At 38.8% G+C, this 17,700-nt stretch overlaps 1 protein-coding gene across 4 annotated transcripts in view; it reads right to left on the bottom strand.

The window, feature by feature from the left end:
* Window positions 1-8,492: 8,492 nt before the first annotated feature.
* Window positions 8,493-17,700, bottom strand: part of LOC136864768 (nuclear receptor 2C2-associated protein) — an 81,285-nt gene continuing 72,077 nt past the window's right edge. For all 4 annotated transcript variants that reach the window (XM_067142159.2, XM_067142140.2, XM_067142149.2 and 1 more), the window contains exon 4: window positions 8,493-9,174. In XM_067142159.2, coding sequence (XP_066998260.1) covers window positions 8,884-9,174 — 291 coding nt within the window. In that variant the 3' untranslated portion in view covers window positions 8,493-8,883. The remainder of the gene's footprint in view (window positions 9,175-17,700) is intronic.

Raw genomic sequence — 17,700 nt, 5'->3', positions numbered from 1 at the left:
TTTAGAAGCACTGAGCAAACAAGGGATCCAGAACAAATACATCAGACTCCTGGATAAACTCTACGAAGGCAGCGAGGCCAGAATAAAAACAGAAAGAGAAGGAAAGAACATCAAGATAGAAAGAGGAGTTAAGCAAGGGGACCCTCTCTCACCAAAATTATTCACGTGTTTACTGGAGAATCGGTTCAGAAAACTAGATTGGGAAAACAAATACGGCATCAAAATAGATGGAGCAAGACTAACGCACTTACGATTTGCAGACGACATTGTATTGGTGGCAGAGTCGGCAACGGAGCTAGAACAAATGATAATAGAATTAGACAACATCAGCAAAGAAGCGGGCCTGGCAATGAATTCAAGAAAAACAAAATTGATGACTAATGCACTGGAAACTCCAGTTAGCGTAAACGGAGAAATACTGGAATACGTAGAGGAATGTGTATACCTTGGCCAGAACATATCATTCTCAAACTGTTCAGAAAAAGAGGTCAAACGGCGAATAGGACAAGCATGGAAGAGGTTCTGGTCTCTAAAGTTCATACTGACAGACAAGACTCAGAAACTCACCCTTAAAGCTGAAGTCCTAGAAAAATGTGTGATACCAGTCCTACTATATGGATGCCAAACCTGGGCGCTAACACTAAAACAAAGGAAAATGATCCAGATATGCCAGCGCAAAATGGAAAGAAAAATACTCCAGGTCTCATTGAGAGACAGAATACGGAACGAAGATATACGAAGGAGAACTGGCATGAAAGACGCTCTGACGACAGCTGATCAGCTAAAGTGGAAATGGGGAGGACACGTAGCGAGACTGGAGCAAAATTGATGGACCTACAAAATGACAATGTGGGATCCCAGACAAGGAAGACGGAACGTGGGAAGGCAAAGAACTAGATGGGCAGACTGGTTTGCGAGATGGGGAGGAAAACAATGGACAAGAACAGCAAGGATAAGGCAAGAGTGGAAAGAGCTGGGAAAAATTGTGTGCAGAGATCACTGACCTTACGGGATACACCTTTGCTCAAGCCCTGTGATAACATAGGTCGATCAAGACACATATTATAGATATTCTGCAGCAGTGAAATATGCAACAGTGCGCTTCCACAAAGAGACCCGAAGGCCACCTCTCTGATCACTACGGCATAATACAGTAAAATTGATAAAAAGAGGTTTTTATGAAGTGGTGAATATAAAATTATCATCCTTGCGTACACTGCGGAAAGAAGCCGTGCAAGTGTAAAATATGTTGAAGTACACTCTCAGGACAGAGGCGAAGAATACAACATACAATTGTACGCTTTGACAAAGAGGATATCGTGATGGTCATCTTCTGTGCACTCGGGAGAATAGCAAGACGAATGTCAAACAGACAGACGTTTGCATGAAGCAGTGATATAATAACTCATCACGTAACACATAGTGGAAGGATATGCACTTGCAATGTATGCCTACAGATTAACCAATATAATAATGCTCTTCAGGACCTGCTCACCTGATGAGCTAAACTGAGCACTGTCCCTGCATTGCAGGAGGCCATAGCCCTTAGGGGATTCATACGGCTAATTTATTTATTTATTTAAATTGAGATCACCTGCTACTATCACGTTCCTTTCCATATCATTTCCAACATAGCTGATTATCTTATCAAATAATTCTGAATCAGCATCAGCGCTACCCTTTCCCGATCTGTACACTCCAAAGACATCAAGTTGCCTATTATCTTTAGAGATGAGCCTTACACCCAGAATTTCATGTTTTTCATCCTTAACTTTTTCATTGCTTACAAATTCTTCTTTCACCAGAATGAATACTCCCCCTCCTACCATTCCTATCCTATCTCAATGATACACACTCCAGTTCCGTGAGAATATTTCTGCATCCATTATATCAATTCTCAAGCCACGATTCAACTCCTATTACAATATCTGGTAAGTATATATATCTATTAAATTACTTAATTTGATTCCTTCGTTTACAATGCTTCTACAGTTGAACACTAACATTTTTATGTCATCCCTATAACACCTCTCCCTAGGCCACCCCGTTTCCCTGAATGTACTGCCTATAACCCTTCTAAATAAATTTCCTAACTTATATGTCAGATAAAAAATTAGCTGTATGGCTTTTCAGGCGTTTGCTCTATTAACCACCGTTTCGTCTTAGGTCTGACACTAGACTCTTCAAAGTGGGATGTGTCAGACCCTACCCACTGACGCTGGGGTGTATGCAGGTGAACTTATCAGAAGCCTATTTAAGAGGCACAGTCTGATAACTGCATATGGGAGATAAAACTCCACAATGGAATAAATGCCCGCCTAGCAATTCCAAATGGAAATTCTAAGTTCCCCTGGAGGGAATTAGATATTTTTCCACCAATAGAGCATATCAAAAATCAGATCAAAAATTAGATGTATGGCTTTTCAGGCGTTTGCTCTATTAACCAGCGTTTCGTCTTAGGTCTGACACTAGACTCTTCAGAGTGGGATGTGTCAGACCCTACCCACTGACGTTGGGGTGTATGCAGGTGAACTTATCAGAAGCCTATTTAAGAGGCACAGTCTGATAACTACATACGGGAGATAAAACTCCACAATGGAATTAATGCCCGCCTAGCAACTTATATGTACCACTGCGGTTTAAGTGAATGCCATCTGAGAGCAGATCCCTGTCTCCTACCCACCCATTAGAATCTAGAAATCTCACTCACAGTTTCCCACATATCCACTCCATAGTCTCATTTAAATCCCCAATCACCAATCACCTTCCAGTCAGTATCCCTCCTACACAGTATTTCACTGATAACAATCTCCGCTTCCTTAAACTTCATCCATGCTGCATTTACCAGATCCCACACATCCCCAACTATGTTGGTACTTATACCTGCTTGCCTTACGTTGTTACTACCAACGTGAAATACTACCACCTTCTCCTTTCCCTCTTCCTTCTCTTCTACTTTCCTCAACATCTGCCTCAACCTAATTCCTGGATAACACTCTACCCTGGTTCCCTTTCCTCCACACCCTTTCCCCACATGTCTAATGATGGAATCCCCCATGACCAGAGCCTCAACCCTACCCACCTCATTTGATCCCCTCCCCTCCTGATCAGCCCTATCTTCTCTCACTGCTGCAGAAGCTACTTCTTCCTCCCTTTTCTCCCTCCCATGACCCTGTTCCACCTGTTTTTTCCTTTCCACTACACTATATTTCCCTTTCCTACCTTTTCCCTTCCTCCTACTTCCACACATCTCAGCAACAGTTTCCTGTTCCTCATTTTCCCTTGGTTGTTCTACCTGCAGTGACTCGTACCGATTTCTCACAGACACCTGTCCTGAATTCTGATCCTGAACAGAGCCCTTAGCCTGCAATCTCCTTCCCCTTGAAACATTAGACCACCTGTCTTGTACAATTCCCCCATTTCCTTTCCATCCCTCCCTTACACTTACTGTATCCTGTACATTATTTGAGGGAGGCCTACTTTCCTTCCTGTCCTCTGAGAGAATCTTAATTATCTGCCTCAAACTCTCCAACTCCTCCCTCATACTCCTTAATGCCTGGCCACACCCACAGTTCCTACACTTGCAGTCCTTAGCCATTATTTACAGAATAATGGGAAGAAAAGGAAAAATAAAATAACTTATTCTGTGCAAAATAAAAATGAAAGGAAAGAAATATTGACTATAAAAATGAAAGAAATATTGTCTAGGATAGTTCACAAAGATCACACAACAACAAGGTAATTAATATAAGCTACTACTACACTACAATACTACTTAGTCATACGAATTTTTTTCTACAACACCCTAACAGAATGAAAATTGCTGTAAATTACTAAACACCGAAAGTAATACACAAGAATTAGGTTTACACAATTCTAAACTGCAGTTAAGTCTTCCCTAATTACTGCAACAAAATTCTAGTAAGAGAGTTAATACAGATACCACAGATACTATAGATACTACAAATACTATACTACACAAATATTTCACAGTAATAGAATAAACACACTAATTTATAATAAGATACCTACTATGATACACAACAATGATTTTAAACTACGTTCAGACGTATCCTAATTATAATATAACAGGTTATTACTAAGCACAAACTGAAATGGAAATTACAATTAAAGTTTGAGATTCGCAAGACTACTCATAATAATAGAATAAGTACTCTAATTTCTAATAAGTCACTACAATACACTACAACAGTTTTCAAACTATGTTCAGATGTATCCTAATTACAATAGGTTATTACTAAGCACAAATAGAAATGAAAATTGCAATTAGGCCTAAAGAACTACCGTACTCAAGGATTACCAACAAAGTTAAATGCGTAGACAGAAGATTATTTCTTTAGTATTACTTTATCCTACGATGCTCTAATAGAAATGAAACCTTGCGTTTGGTTAAATGCTTTAGTATCGAAAGAATTGCCGTACACAAAGAAAAACATGAATATAACAGGCAAGATGCTATCTAATATACCTTATCTTCACTACAATTCTCAACTGAAATGTGGTTATGTGATTATTACAGCTGGTGGATTACTATTATTTTCCCTACTCCACGGGACGTAGAATAAAAGTGTCCTTAATTACTGAAAAATACGAGGTTGTCTACAATAATTTCTCAAAAATATTTCTGTCAAAACTACTACTACTCCTCCAGGGACTTGAATTGCAATTACTGGGATATATGAACATTATTATCAGCTAACCACTCATAAATACTGAAAGATCGAGGGAGCGAAATATAAATTACGGATACTTTAACTACCTACTCAGAACTACAAATGATCGGAATACAAGACCAGCTGATTTTTATTTATATTTACTTGACTATACTATACCTTTTGTTTACGACTGTAGCCAATAATGCAATATTTTAATATGAAGAGCGACAATAATCAATAACAATACGACTGTTATTTCGCCAGTGAAATACTGTATATTCTGTTGAAATCCCTTCTTTAAACAAAATTTACAACAGTATCGTGTTATTTGAATAGGTGGGACAGTTGAACTGCTATTTGAACTACCCTGTCAATTACCTGCACTAATATAACCACTGCCGAAGTTACTACTCTTTTTAATATCCCATGTTTGTAAGTATTTTATCAACAAACCTACAGATATTTTAGTAATAATATTTTAAAAAATTCTTCTCTCACGCATTCCTAAATTACAGCTTGTAATCTAGCGAACGCCTGTGGAACTACCCAGTGTAAAATTTGTAAATAAATACCACTAATCTCAATTAATACAAACAAACACTAAACACCAATATTTGTGGAACTAAATGTATCACACAGACACAAAATTTGCTAAATTTCTACAACTATTAACTACTTTATCACTAAGATAATACAGAGCTCTTGTAACAGCCAACCACTCTCTAGCACATCCAACAATGGAATTAAGTGTGTCAAGCGATATTGTTGGAATACGAGGTTCTTTAATTTTTCCAATTCCTATTGAATGTAACTAATTCCACGCATTAACTGTATTGAGATTTTTGGTTTGATTTATGATATATTTAAATTTACTGTTTCTAATTAATTGTTTCGTTTTGTTCCATAAACGACAGTATTGTTCGAAATCCGTTTGCTCTTTTGTTGCTCTGTACCGGCGAAACAAAGCATCACAGCAAGCCATTGTTGCTTTTATCTCAGTGTTTAAATACGGAGCAGGAGAGCGAGTTACCCTTGCCTGCAGAATGGGAGCATGCTTGTCATAGAGTTCTAACAATAAGGAGTTAAATCGATGTACTTTCAAGTTCACCGTGCAATTCTCATATGTCGTCCCAAGGCAAATGATATGCTTCATGTTGTAGTTAAATCTATATTTTTCATGTCTCTGTAGTTTATACACTTAGCTTTACACATCGGCACCCGCAGTGAGTAGCACAGATAGATAAGATCGTGTGTAGAGATAGCAGGGACAGAGATTTGTCCATGCTTGAAAGCCTTATGGGGATTGTCACTAAGTAGTCAATTAGAGTGGGGGTTGAGCTGTTACGTGTGTGTACGTGATTAGTTGTGTCTAATGGTAAGATGGTCATGTCCATTGAAATGAACAGCCTGCGAATTTGGCCCGAGTCACTAGTCTGGATTTAAAGATAAAAATTTCATTGTTCCGTATTGAAAAGTATCACAGTTAAATTGAAATAATAAATATGGTAGTTCAACCTATTCAATACAAGTAAATAAGAGATGTAGAGATTACATTCTTATTTAATTAAAAGTGGAAATGGTAACGGTTTCGACCCCAGTCTGGGTCATCATCAGCCGATTATAACTCGAAAAACAATGCATAAGTAAGAAAGAAGTTAACGGTCAAGTCCACACAATATCAGTTGAAGAGGCGATATAAAAATGACGGGGGAAGGCACTGTAAAATTCAGACGAAGTGGAATGTAAGTCGCTTAAAAGAAGTAATGCGTAATCTTCCGAGCATCAGCACGGCACACGCAATGTTTGGCACTGTCTCACAATGTTCACGAAAAGCAGAGAACAGTTAAATGAGCCAGACTGCATACACCGTCAGGCACAAAGTCACAACACAATCCAAATATGAAGATCTAAAGTCGCGCACGCACGCACACAAATATACACACATGAAAACTACTGAACATTTTAAGACTTAAACCTTAATTCACTGTTACACCTGCTGAGTTTAGAGCTCTGGTCAAGTCACCTACAGTACTAATATATTTTCTCCCATTATTTAGTAACACTACTATACGTCCTTCGACTGTCCATACCCGCTTATGCCCTAGGATATCCCTAGCTCTGTTTCCGGATACTCGTCAGCGATTCGGTTATTAGAAATTTAGATCCTTTGAGAAGTATTTTAACCCCCCAAACCCGGTTACAATCTTGAAACCTAAGGAATTTCACGATGATTGGTCGTCTTCCGTCACTACAGCGTCAGCTGTTGTACGTTTCCGCTCACCAAGCCTGTGGCAGCGGTCAATGTCTCCTAGTGAGATGTCCAGTTGTAGCTTATCCCTGATGCTAGTTGCTTTACGCCGCACAGACACAGATAGGTCTTATGGTGACGATGGGATAGGAAAGGGCTAGGAGTGGGAAGGAAGCAATAAATAATAATAATATTTGTTTTACGTCCCACTAACTACTTTTATGGTTTTTGGAGATGCCAAGGTGCCGGAATTTAGTCCTGCAGGAGTTCTTTTACGTACCAGTAAATCTACCAACACGAGGCTGACGTATTTGAGCACCTTCAAATACCACTGGACTGAGCCAGGATCAAACCTGCCAAGTTGGGGTCACTGAGCCACTCAGCCCGGCTGGGAAGGAAGCGGCCGTGGCCTTAATTAAGGTAGAGCACCAGCATTTGCCTGGTGCGAAAATGGGAAACCACGGAGAACCATCTTCTGGGCTGCCGACAGTGGAGTTCGAACCCAGTATCTCCCAGATGCAAGCTCACAGCTGCATGCTCCTAACTGCATGGACAACTTGCCCGGTATCCCTGACGAAGTCCATAACTTTTTTTATACACGTCTTCATCAGGTTCCTCAGCAATACCATGCAGTAGGAGGCAGTTACGATGGCTATACTGAGCCACATCGTCAATAATTTCATGACGGGTTAGAGTCTCGTCCATTATTGATATCTTAGTCCTTAATTCAACAATTTCAGTGGTCACTTGGTCCTTGAAGGTTTCAAAGTCAGCAGTCAGGCTCAGTATTTCTCGTCATGGGTTGGTAGTAGTGTCGCCAGCACTGGTGGTCACTGCTGCTAGGAAAGCTTGGAAGTCGCTCAGTTGACTTTGAAAGACAGTTATTCTTTGATTAACTTCTTAAAGTGTCATGTTTTAGTGATATATTTCAACTAGAACACTGCACAGACATTTTCAGTGACAGAGTTTGTACCTAGATGCAGTTGTTCTTGCTGTTTCCGCATGATATAACAGAGAACACTTAACACTCACACTGCACCGGCCACCATGTTTTACGCCATGAACATTGTGAACATATTGTATATGTTACTGACGTGTACATAAACAGTGCAAGATAAATGCCACATTTAAATTAGCTTCTTAAAGACTTCAAATTCAACTGTATAACATGTGTTTATGTATAAACAAAATAACTTAATATGCAAATTAGAGGCATTCCACCAGGACCTCAGCGTAAGAAGGGTAAGAAATGTACAGGAACGAAACTAATAAAACTGTTACTGTATTTGCAACAAATGTAAAGAAGCTCCCTTCATGACTCAATTTTTCAAGGATATTAGAAACATTTCTTCAGATCTGGCAGTGAGACAGACTCCAGACCAGCAATTTGTTGGAATAATCAGATCCAAGTAACAGAAAAATAAATCATTACTCAGCAAATTAAGATGAAAGATACCACAGACAAAGAAGGCTGTTAGATGGTGATTATTATTTTAAGAGGAAGTTCAACTACATAACCATCTCCCGCATAGAAAGGAAGGGAGCTAAGGTAGATGAGATGGACAAGTAATAAGAGAAAGAATAACAATGTATTATCTCTTTTACCTCTTGTCAAATCAGTGCCAGAATACATGAGTAACAACAGCATTTCGTTTCCCATCATACATCATGTGGACAATCACGCTAAAATATCTATGTTTGTACCCTAGAACAGTTGCAGATGAAAGAGACTTTAAAAATGTTTATGATTTTCAGCCACCATTTCCTGTAATATTTACAATAATTATAGCAGGTAACTGAAGTATCTTGTCTAAAGTCAAAGAGAAAAAGGTACAGAGTTAACACTTCCTGCATGAAATATTTGAGAAATGATCAAAATCACAGCCACTTATCACTTCAAGATACGGTCTTGTTATAACCATATAATGCAGCCACTGAAGTATTAATAAATGCATTCCATCAGGGAGCTCCAAATACTTCCAATTTATAAACAATTATTCTACCAAAAAAGTCTGTACTTGATTCAAATACAAATTTCATGTATTTTGCAGTCACTGGTTTGGTTAGCTGGAAGGTCTGAACAGAATTTACATCTTCAGGATAGAATGATTCTACTTTTTCCATATCTCCTGCAACCATTCCTGTTTCTAAATGGCATTTGGATCCTGCAAAACCTCCTTGGAACTGTATTTTAAATGAGTGAATTGCTTCTGCACTTTCTAGCTCGATTGCAATCCACTGCGGTGAGCCCTGGAAACACAAACATTCTTAGTAAATAATGAAAAGAGAAATGCAATTATTACACAGTGAAAAGTTAGCATCGTTTAAGCTTTTCATTAATATACTAGGTACAACTCTGACATACACAGGAAAAACACAAACTATTTGATATCCATACTAATGCCAACTCTCTCACAAAGTTAAAAAAAAAAAAAAAGTGATGAATTAAGTCATATACAGAAAGATACGAACACACAATGTATTTATCCTAGTATGTGTTTCTATAAAAATAAATAAAAAATGAACAGTGAAAAGCACTGTTTCTTTCATGCACTTTCAGGTGACTCACTGGCCTCGTGAGAGAGGTCTGGGATTTTTAAATTCTGCCCAAGATGCTCTAATGTGTCATGTTCAACATGCTTTGAAGAGAAGTATTAACAGAAACTTCTAAGATTTAAATATAGAGGAAACATTGACATAGAAATAACACATCTCTTCAGAATTTTCTTGAAGTCTAATATGGGTATTTACACTATTTTTACAGTTTCAACTGATCATTAACAAAAAAAAGTTCTTTAAATGTAATAAATTCCATGTTGTGTTCTATACTGCCTTACACTGCAATATAACCATAGCGTATACAAGAGGAAGTATGCGCTCTTCTCCTCTCACCCACAAGCTGACGGAAGAGAGTGGTGGTCCTTCCACCAGCGGTAGCACAATCACCTGAGACTTGTCATTAGTGTGTGTTAAATTTGTGTCAAGTTAATGGAATTTATATAATGCTCTCAATTGTCACTGTTAAGAGGTTTAGGCAGTTTATATTATTGGTGTATTCATTAGTGAATAGTGCAAGTTGTGTTATGTCTTACAAACAGTAGTTTACATTGCAATTGTGCTTGAAGACAGTGTGTGAGGTACTGCCGTAACATGTTTTGAACTGGTACCCAGATGTAAATCTGGATATGACTGATTGTCTTCAGGCAGGCATTTCTTCAGACCCCTAAAGGGAGTAGGGTTCTCTTGAAATGGGAGAAGGCTGTCCAATGACAGAAAACGGACTCATAATTGTTTCATGTGCGATATTCATTTTCGCGATTTCATAATAAAAGTAGACCACCAGCCAAGTTGGCCATGAGGTTAGGGGCGCACAGCTGTGAGCTTGCATCCAGGAGAGAGTGGGTTTGAACCCCACTATCGGCAGCCTTGAAGGTGGTCTTCCATAGTTTCCCATTATCATACCAGGCATATTTCCCTCTCCTACATCTTTCCTATCCCATCATCACCGTAAGACCTAACTGTGTCAGTGTGGCATAAAGCAAATAATAATAAATTTAAAAAAAGTAAAAGTAGACTAATTTATGGTGAATGGTGAAAGAGTAGAGATTACAAGACAGCGGTGGAAATTAAAACCAGAAGCATTCCCCCGTGTATTTCTTAATCTGCCCAAATATCTCTCTACAAGAATTCAGAAACGTAACTCTCCCGTGAAGAGGCAATCCACGCGAACAGATGTATCTATTAAAAGCCCAAATCTGAACATAAATGTTAATACATCAGAAAACACTTTAGATGTGTCCGTATATTTGTAGGGAAAGCAATTACAACTATATTTTGACAGGAAAATGTAATCAAGATTCTCTAGAATGCCATTTCGGTATTCTGCAATCACTAAGTTGTGACAATCATTCATCCGCTATTGACTCTCTACATTTATATATGTTGCAGTCCATTTACCTGCCAACTAAACTTACTTTATCTTCTGGCAGAAACTGTGAAAACCGAGCTGAATCCCCCTTAATGTATCTTATTAATCATGCATGTATTCTTGCAGGAGCAACTGAGTACAAAAGTTGTGCAGTGAAAACATAAGCTGAAGATAAAATCAGGGAAAAAGTTGTGAATCTTTAAGACAAAATTCAAGTACTGCATTGGAAAAAGAGTTTACCTGACTTGAATCAGCAGAGTTTTGACAAGGAATGCTTAGTGTATCATTTAGACAACTACATAATGCAAAATATTTCATAAGTGAAGCAGTGTAACACGGAGCAACACATATCTTATGTATGCATCGGAAAGTGTTTATAATGTGCTGCTGCGAGTGGAAAAGGTTGCAGCGGAAAAGCTAATAATTAGTGGCGGGTATTTTTTTTTTTTTTTAGTGTTTGGATAGTTTAGATATTATTAAAATGAAGTCATTGCAATTGATATGCTATGAAGATCATGTGTTGTGTATGCTACCTGAACTTGTATTTCACTAAAAGTGTAGATTATTCTTCTTCCACACAAAGGAGATGCAAGACAGCTAAATCATCTCGAAAATACTAAAAAGTGTCCAGCTACTGACATCATCTTTAAGTGAGAGTTGCATGCCTCAGTTTTTTCATAGATAGAAGCAATGATAGTACTGAACAGAATACATGCACAGAAATGGTGTTCCGACATAAACCGTCAACACTGCCCCACTCCAGTACTGAAAAGGAGGGGTAGGGAATGAAGGGGTAGTATTGAAGGCTACTCCAGTATTGAAAAGGAGAAGGGAGTGAAGAGGTAGTGTTGAAGGCACAGTGTGTATACTGCTATACTGATTTCATGGCGGCCTAGATTTTGTTATATTTTAACTTGGTAAGATAGCTCCTAGGTTATCACAAGTGAATCAAGGCTGTATTGTTGGCATGTGGAGGGCTTACATGGCCCTCCAAACAATAGCTCAAGCAATACCATGCAGTCTTAAGACAGTTTGGAGAACAAGGTGAATAAGAAATGCAACATCATAAGAGACTTAACAAGGCTCCTAAAATAATTACTCCGGAACAAACTATGAACAATTCTCCATTTGCGACTATAGGTAATGCGACTGCCACATTGGAACTACCAGTAAGAAGAACTATCATGAGTTGCCGACTCCATGCTGCAGGCATTCACAATCAACGAGCTGCAAAAAACGAGCGACTTCTTCCTATCCACACAGAACTTAAGAGTAGGCTTTGCACCACGAGAAAGTGTTATTCCTCAACAGGATTGAGAAATTACAACCTGGTTAGATGAAAAGGTATTTTGCTCCAATCCGGGTAAATAAAATAACGTTATTTTTAATAATATTGTTGGCTTTATGTTCCACTACTTTTACGGTTTTTGGAGACTCTGAGGTGCCAGAATTTAGTCCTGCATGAGTTCTTTTACGTGCCAGTAAATCTACTGACACGAGGCTGATGTATATGAGCACCTTCAAATTTCACCATACCGAGCCAGGATTGAACCTGCCAAGTTGGGGTCAGAAGGCCAGCGCGTCAACCGTCTGAGCCATTCGGCCCGGCCAATCCAGGAAAACAGCTAAAGGGCATGTGGACATTTTAGAAGGTGCTGTTCTTCCTAGTGTTCGAGCTATTTACCCCATGGAAGAAATTCTCATTATCAGGATTGGACAAGATAACTGCTGTGTTCACACTGCACATGTAACCAAAGTTTTCTTTGAACAACATTCTGACGTTCACATGCTAGACTGGACTCCAAAGTCTGCTGACTTGAATTTATCATATTCTATATCCAAGTTGGTAAATTATGATAAACAATAATTTCATGTGGTTATTCCTGGCCTGGTGCAGCCTTTGTTAGGCAGACCCTCCAATAAGGGTGGGCGCCATCTGCCATGTACAGGAAAATGTGTGTTTTGTGGTGGACAATAGTGTTGTGTAGGGTGTGTGAGTTGCAGAAATGTTGAGGACATTACAAATACCGAGTCTCTGAGCCAAGGGAATTAACCATTTAAGGTTAAAATCTCTGACCCGGCTGGACAGGTAAATTATGATGATATAACTTCAGTAAAATCTACAACCAAGTTACGAACCAGTAAATAATGTTTTCAAATTATAACCAGAAATGATGCAGCTATTTCTAACTAGTATGAAATAATATTAGTTGAATTACCTCTTGATACTGTAATTATCAGAGTGGTTTCCTCTACTTTACTTCAATACATCCACCACTGTGCCCATTTCAATCACAACTAAGTTTAGTAGCAATGCTTTAAGTGAGGAAGAGGGGGACGCCATGCTTTGTTTATATCAGAACACAATTTCTGTGCATGTGTGTTCATGGCTATGTAAACTGCACGGCATGACAAAGGGCCATCTGTACGCCATTCCATGGTAACTTGCATAGAGTTTACACTTCCTCTTCTATACACTATAACTAAACAAGTTTCTTAAATACAAAATTACTCGTTTGGTACACCTATTCAATACTTTTTACAATTTTTTATTTAGAACATGTTTTGGTCTTATTTTAGATAATCTTCAACTAATAACATTGAAAGTAAGTTTGTCCACACTGAAAATATCATAATATTAAAATAAGGATATGACCGATATAAAATTATAATTTTGAAAACTTGAAAACATCCCCTAAGACTGGATAACACATACATAAACACAACATTATTACACAAATGAATAGTGTACACTTTAAAATACATTTCAAGGTTCCAAAATTTAGCCCATTACCAAACTAAACGTTCTGATAATTGAGGAGCCAGCTGACAATTGAGATAGCGGCCCCAGTCTAAAAAGTCAACAACAATGGCCGAGGATTCATCGCACTGACCATGCATAAGTTTGTCGTCTGCAGGCCTTCAAGGCTTGAGCAGGGAACATGCATGATCCGGGGTTTTAATTAAAAATATGATAATCTGATACAAAATTGCATGCAGAATTCAAAAATGTGATCAGAATGTACAAATAATAACTCCAAACATGATAAAAATCTACGAAACTGTCACGTCACGCAAGTACGCGATCTCATTGGCCTGACGTCATCGTACAGGTTGACTGAATTAGCAGACGAAATAACACGTAGTGTGCTGTGAGAAGCAGGATACACTTCGCGTATTTCTACTTTACGTTAGTGTCTAGTATGGTTAAATTCGAGGTCTATACATTGGATAATAATCTCAGTGGTATATTTTAGACTTAAAATGAATCCTGCGCAGACAGTGAGGCAGAAAACTTATAAATGGTGTAGAGTTCCGATGTGCTATTGCACATCCCAAACAAATTGTTTATAAACGTTCCAAAGACGCTAAAACTAGGGAGAAATGGATTTTGGCGAGCTGGAAAAATGCTGGTGATATATCGGAAAAGTCTACAGTTTATTTTTTTGAAGATTTTAACGTAAGATGAATTTGTTTGAATTTTCAAATCACTTTTCCATGTCAGCTGTTCTAGTGGTAAAACTTTAAATTTTAATGTATGATGCTTTATTTAAATGCTTCAATTACATCTTGGAATATGAAAGTAATAAACGGTGCATTAAATAATGCTGATTATTAAAGTATTCTCCAAACCTAACCTATGTTTTGGGTGATCCATGTCAAGATAATAAATCAAAGGGGTTATGAACCATTTTGACAGCTCTAATTCTACCAATATATCTTGGCATGGGACAGTTATGTATGTCTTTATTGAAGAGCTTAATTGGTAAAGAAATTTAAGGCTATATCTAAATACCCTATAATGTAACAAAGAATAGGCGTGTACGTCATGAAACGAAACGACGTGAATTTAACAAAAGTATAACTCTACACAAAATCAATGCTTGTCTGTTGGAGTCTTATAAGTTAACAATGCTCAATTATGATAATTATCATAATATTAATGAAATAAATAACATAATTGCATACAGGTGAAAATAGTGATGTAGGTGTTTAAAATATAATCCAACTTAGCCTAAGTTTTAGGTTATACAAGCCAAGTCAATAAACCGAAGGGTAAAAATACCGCGCGAGTTGGCCGTGCGGTTAGGAGCGCGAAGCTGTGAGCTCGCATCCGGGAGATATAGTCCGTTTTGGTTGAAAGCGTCCTGCGCGAGAAATAGTTGCGCATGCAGTGGTGGGAGCTATCGTCCCCCCACTCCTACAGCAGGTCCAGTCGCCAGGCTAGCGCTGAAGTGAAAACGTCTCTCAAGCGGCGCGTGTTGTTACGTGAAGTTGAAATTACTGAAGTGACGAGCATGGCTTCTAGGTCCTCTTCTAAATCTGGGAGACCACTGCGAGGCTAGGCACGTGAAAGTGTTTATACCATGAGTGAACATATGAAACATATCATCCAGATCTCAATCACACCGAGTCGGTTTGGGGAGATATCAAAGGAGAGGTCCGTGATAAGAATATATCTCACCGGGCGAGTTGGCCGTGCGCGTAGAGGCCCGTGGCTGTGAGCTTGCATCCGGGAGATAGTAGGTTCGAATCCCACTATCGGCAGCCCTGAAGATGGTTTTCCGTGGTTTCCCATTTTCACACCAGGCAAATGCTGGGGCTGTACCTTAATTAATGCCACGGCCGCTTCCTTCCAACTCCTAGGCCTTTCCTATCCCATCGTCGCCATAAGACCTATCTGTGTCGGTGCGACGTAAAGCCCCTAGCAAAAAAAAGAATATATCTCAATTAATAGTAATACAGCATAATTAGTTTTTTAGCATAAAAATGTGTGCCATAGCATCTCTAATGCCTTCACTGTTCATAAATGAGGCGCTCCTATTCCCAGTATAAATAAAAATGCTTATTCTGTACGAAATATTTCTCTGTCTTATAGATCACTCGTGACTTGACAGCAGACACACTCGACAAAAAGGAAGCTCTTTGCGGATATTGCTTGCACAGTATTCGCAAGACAAACGGAAAAAATGTTGCGACCCCGTAAAAGACACTGAGCAGGAATACTGGGAGCGTGACAACACCATGCATAAGGAATTAGAATTAGACCAGTCCGACATCAACCTCGGTGAAACTTCAGATGACACTGATTCAGACGAGAGTGAAGATTATTCTGAATAATTTGTAAATACGATCCCTGAACTCCGAATATTAAACAAACGTGATCATAGAACACGTAAGAAGTTCGATAATATTTTTGCTCTGATTTTATGAGACAGATTTATATTGTCTATTGTTCCGGAGCATTTTGTTGCTGTTTTCGTTGTTTTTGTTGCTGCTGTTGCTGTAGGAGACCTGTTCTCTCAGTCATAACAATAGCAGGTTATTCAAGAGTATTATATATTATTATATTTCTTCTGATGGACAAGAAAAGTAGACATTGTTAATGTTATTATGAAAGTAGCTGAAGTATTTCTGCTAATGCTTCTTCTCTTCATTTTCGCGACAAATTTGCATTAATTAATCTCTTTTATACGTATTTCACTAGAAATCACGTTAAGTAGATTATATCTCCAGGCTGTCAGTGGAAACAACTTCCTCCTATTCGTTAGGCGATTGATGAACTGATAGCGCGTACCGATGCGCCTTTCCTTGGTATACAGTACAGTACAGTTTCAAACGAACTTCCTTTATTCGCAGTATTACCAGTTGCAAGTTACTGTCTTATGTTCAATTGATTTTCTATCAAATGGTTCAAACCTTTCAATTTTATATAACAGATTTCATATTCGTAAGAATGTATAATAAGAATGTATAAGAATAAATTAAAGGCTACAGAGTGCCAAAATATTCACCTCCACTTTTACTATACACTGAGATTTATTTCAATTGTGTCGAAAGCATCATCCGATATGAATTCTTTTAGGCATGACCCTCTGATTTCTTGACGTCACCAACATTTACGACGAAAGTTACGAAGTATTTCCGTACTGGAATAGAACTGAAATTTTAGAATGTTATGCTCAAAGGCCTGTGTAGTTAATTGACAAGGTTTTAAGGCAGACAATCGAAAGATAAGACTCGATTTGTACAATGTACGGCACTATTTTATTTTCACTAGTTTATCATATTAAGTAATTCCTACACCTTTGAGTTAGTGTGATGTATGTACACCGATGAGCCATTGCATAATGACCACCCCGACCCGGGAACGTATCGCGCCTAAGCTTTCCACACTATTTCAGTCAGTTCCCAGGGCTACGTCCGCTGCCTGAACTCGACTGTGTCAGCTGGAGGAAAGGTTCAAGTTCTTCCCCCACCACCAGCGCGAACGCTCCCATAGTTCCTCGCACACGAGGCTAGGCCACACCTCCGGTCGTCCAGAAAGACGCTTACTACGAAGATGGACTATAGTGGGTTTTGAATCCCACTGCCGGCAGCCCTGAAGATGGTTATCCGTGGTTTCCCATTTTCACACCAGGCAAATGCTGAGGCTGTACCTAAGGCCACGGCCGCTTTGTTCCCATTCCTAGGCCTTTCCTGTCCCATCGTCGCCATAAGACCTATATGTGACGGTGTGACGTAAAGCAAACAACAACAAAATAAAAAAATTAAAGTCACAGCACCCAAAGACATTCCTGTATTGAGCGACTAAAATGTCACCAGGACACTTTTCTTTCCTGATATGCTCAGCTTGTTAAAAGCCAAATGTAATTAATGTTACTGGCTTCACGCCCCGCTAACTACTTCTACGATTTTCGGAGACGCCGATGTGCAGGAATTTAGTCCTGCAGGAGTTATTTTACGTGCCAGTAAATCTACCGACACGAGGCTGACGTATTTGAGCACCTTCAACTACCACCGGACTGAACCAGGATCGAACCTGCCAAGTTGGTGTCAGAAGGCCA

The sequence above is a fragment of the Anabrus simplex genome, chromosome 1 (assembly GCF_040414725.1).
Source record: "Anabrus simplex isolate iqAnaSimp1 chromosome 1, ASM4041472v1, whole genome shotgun sequence".
Classification (NCBI taxonomy): Eukaryota; Metazoa; Arthropoda; class Insecta; order Orthoptera; family Tettigoniidae; genus Anabrus; species Anabrus simplex.
Note: the sequence above shows the minus strand (reverse complement) of the source record. Positions and strands in the feature narration are given on the sequence as shown.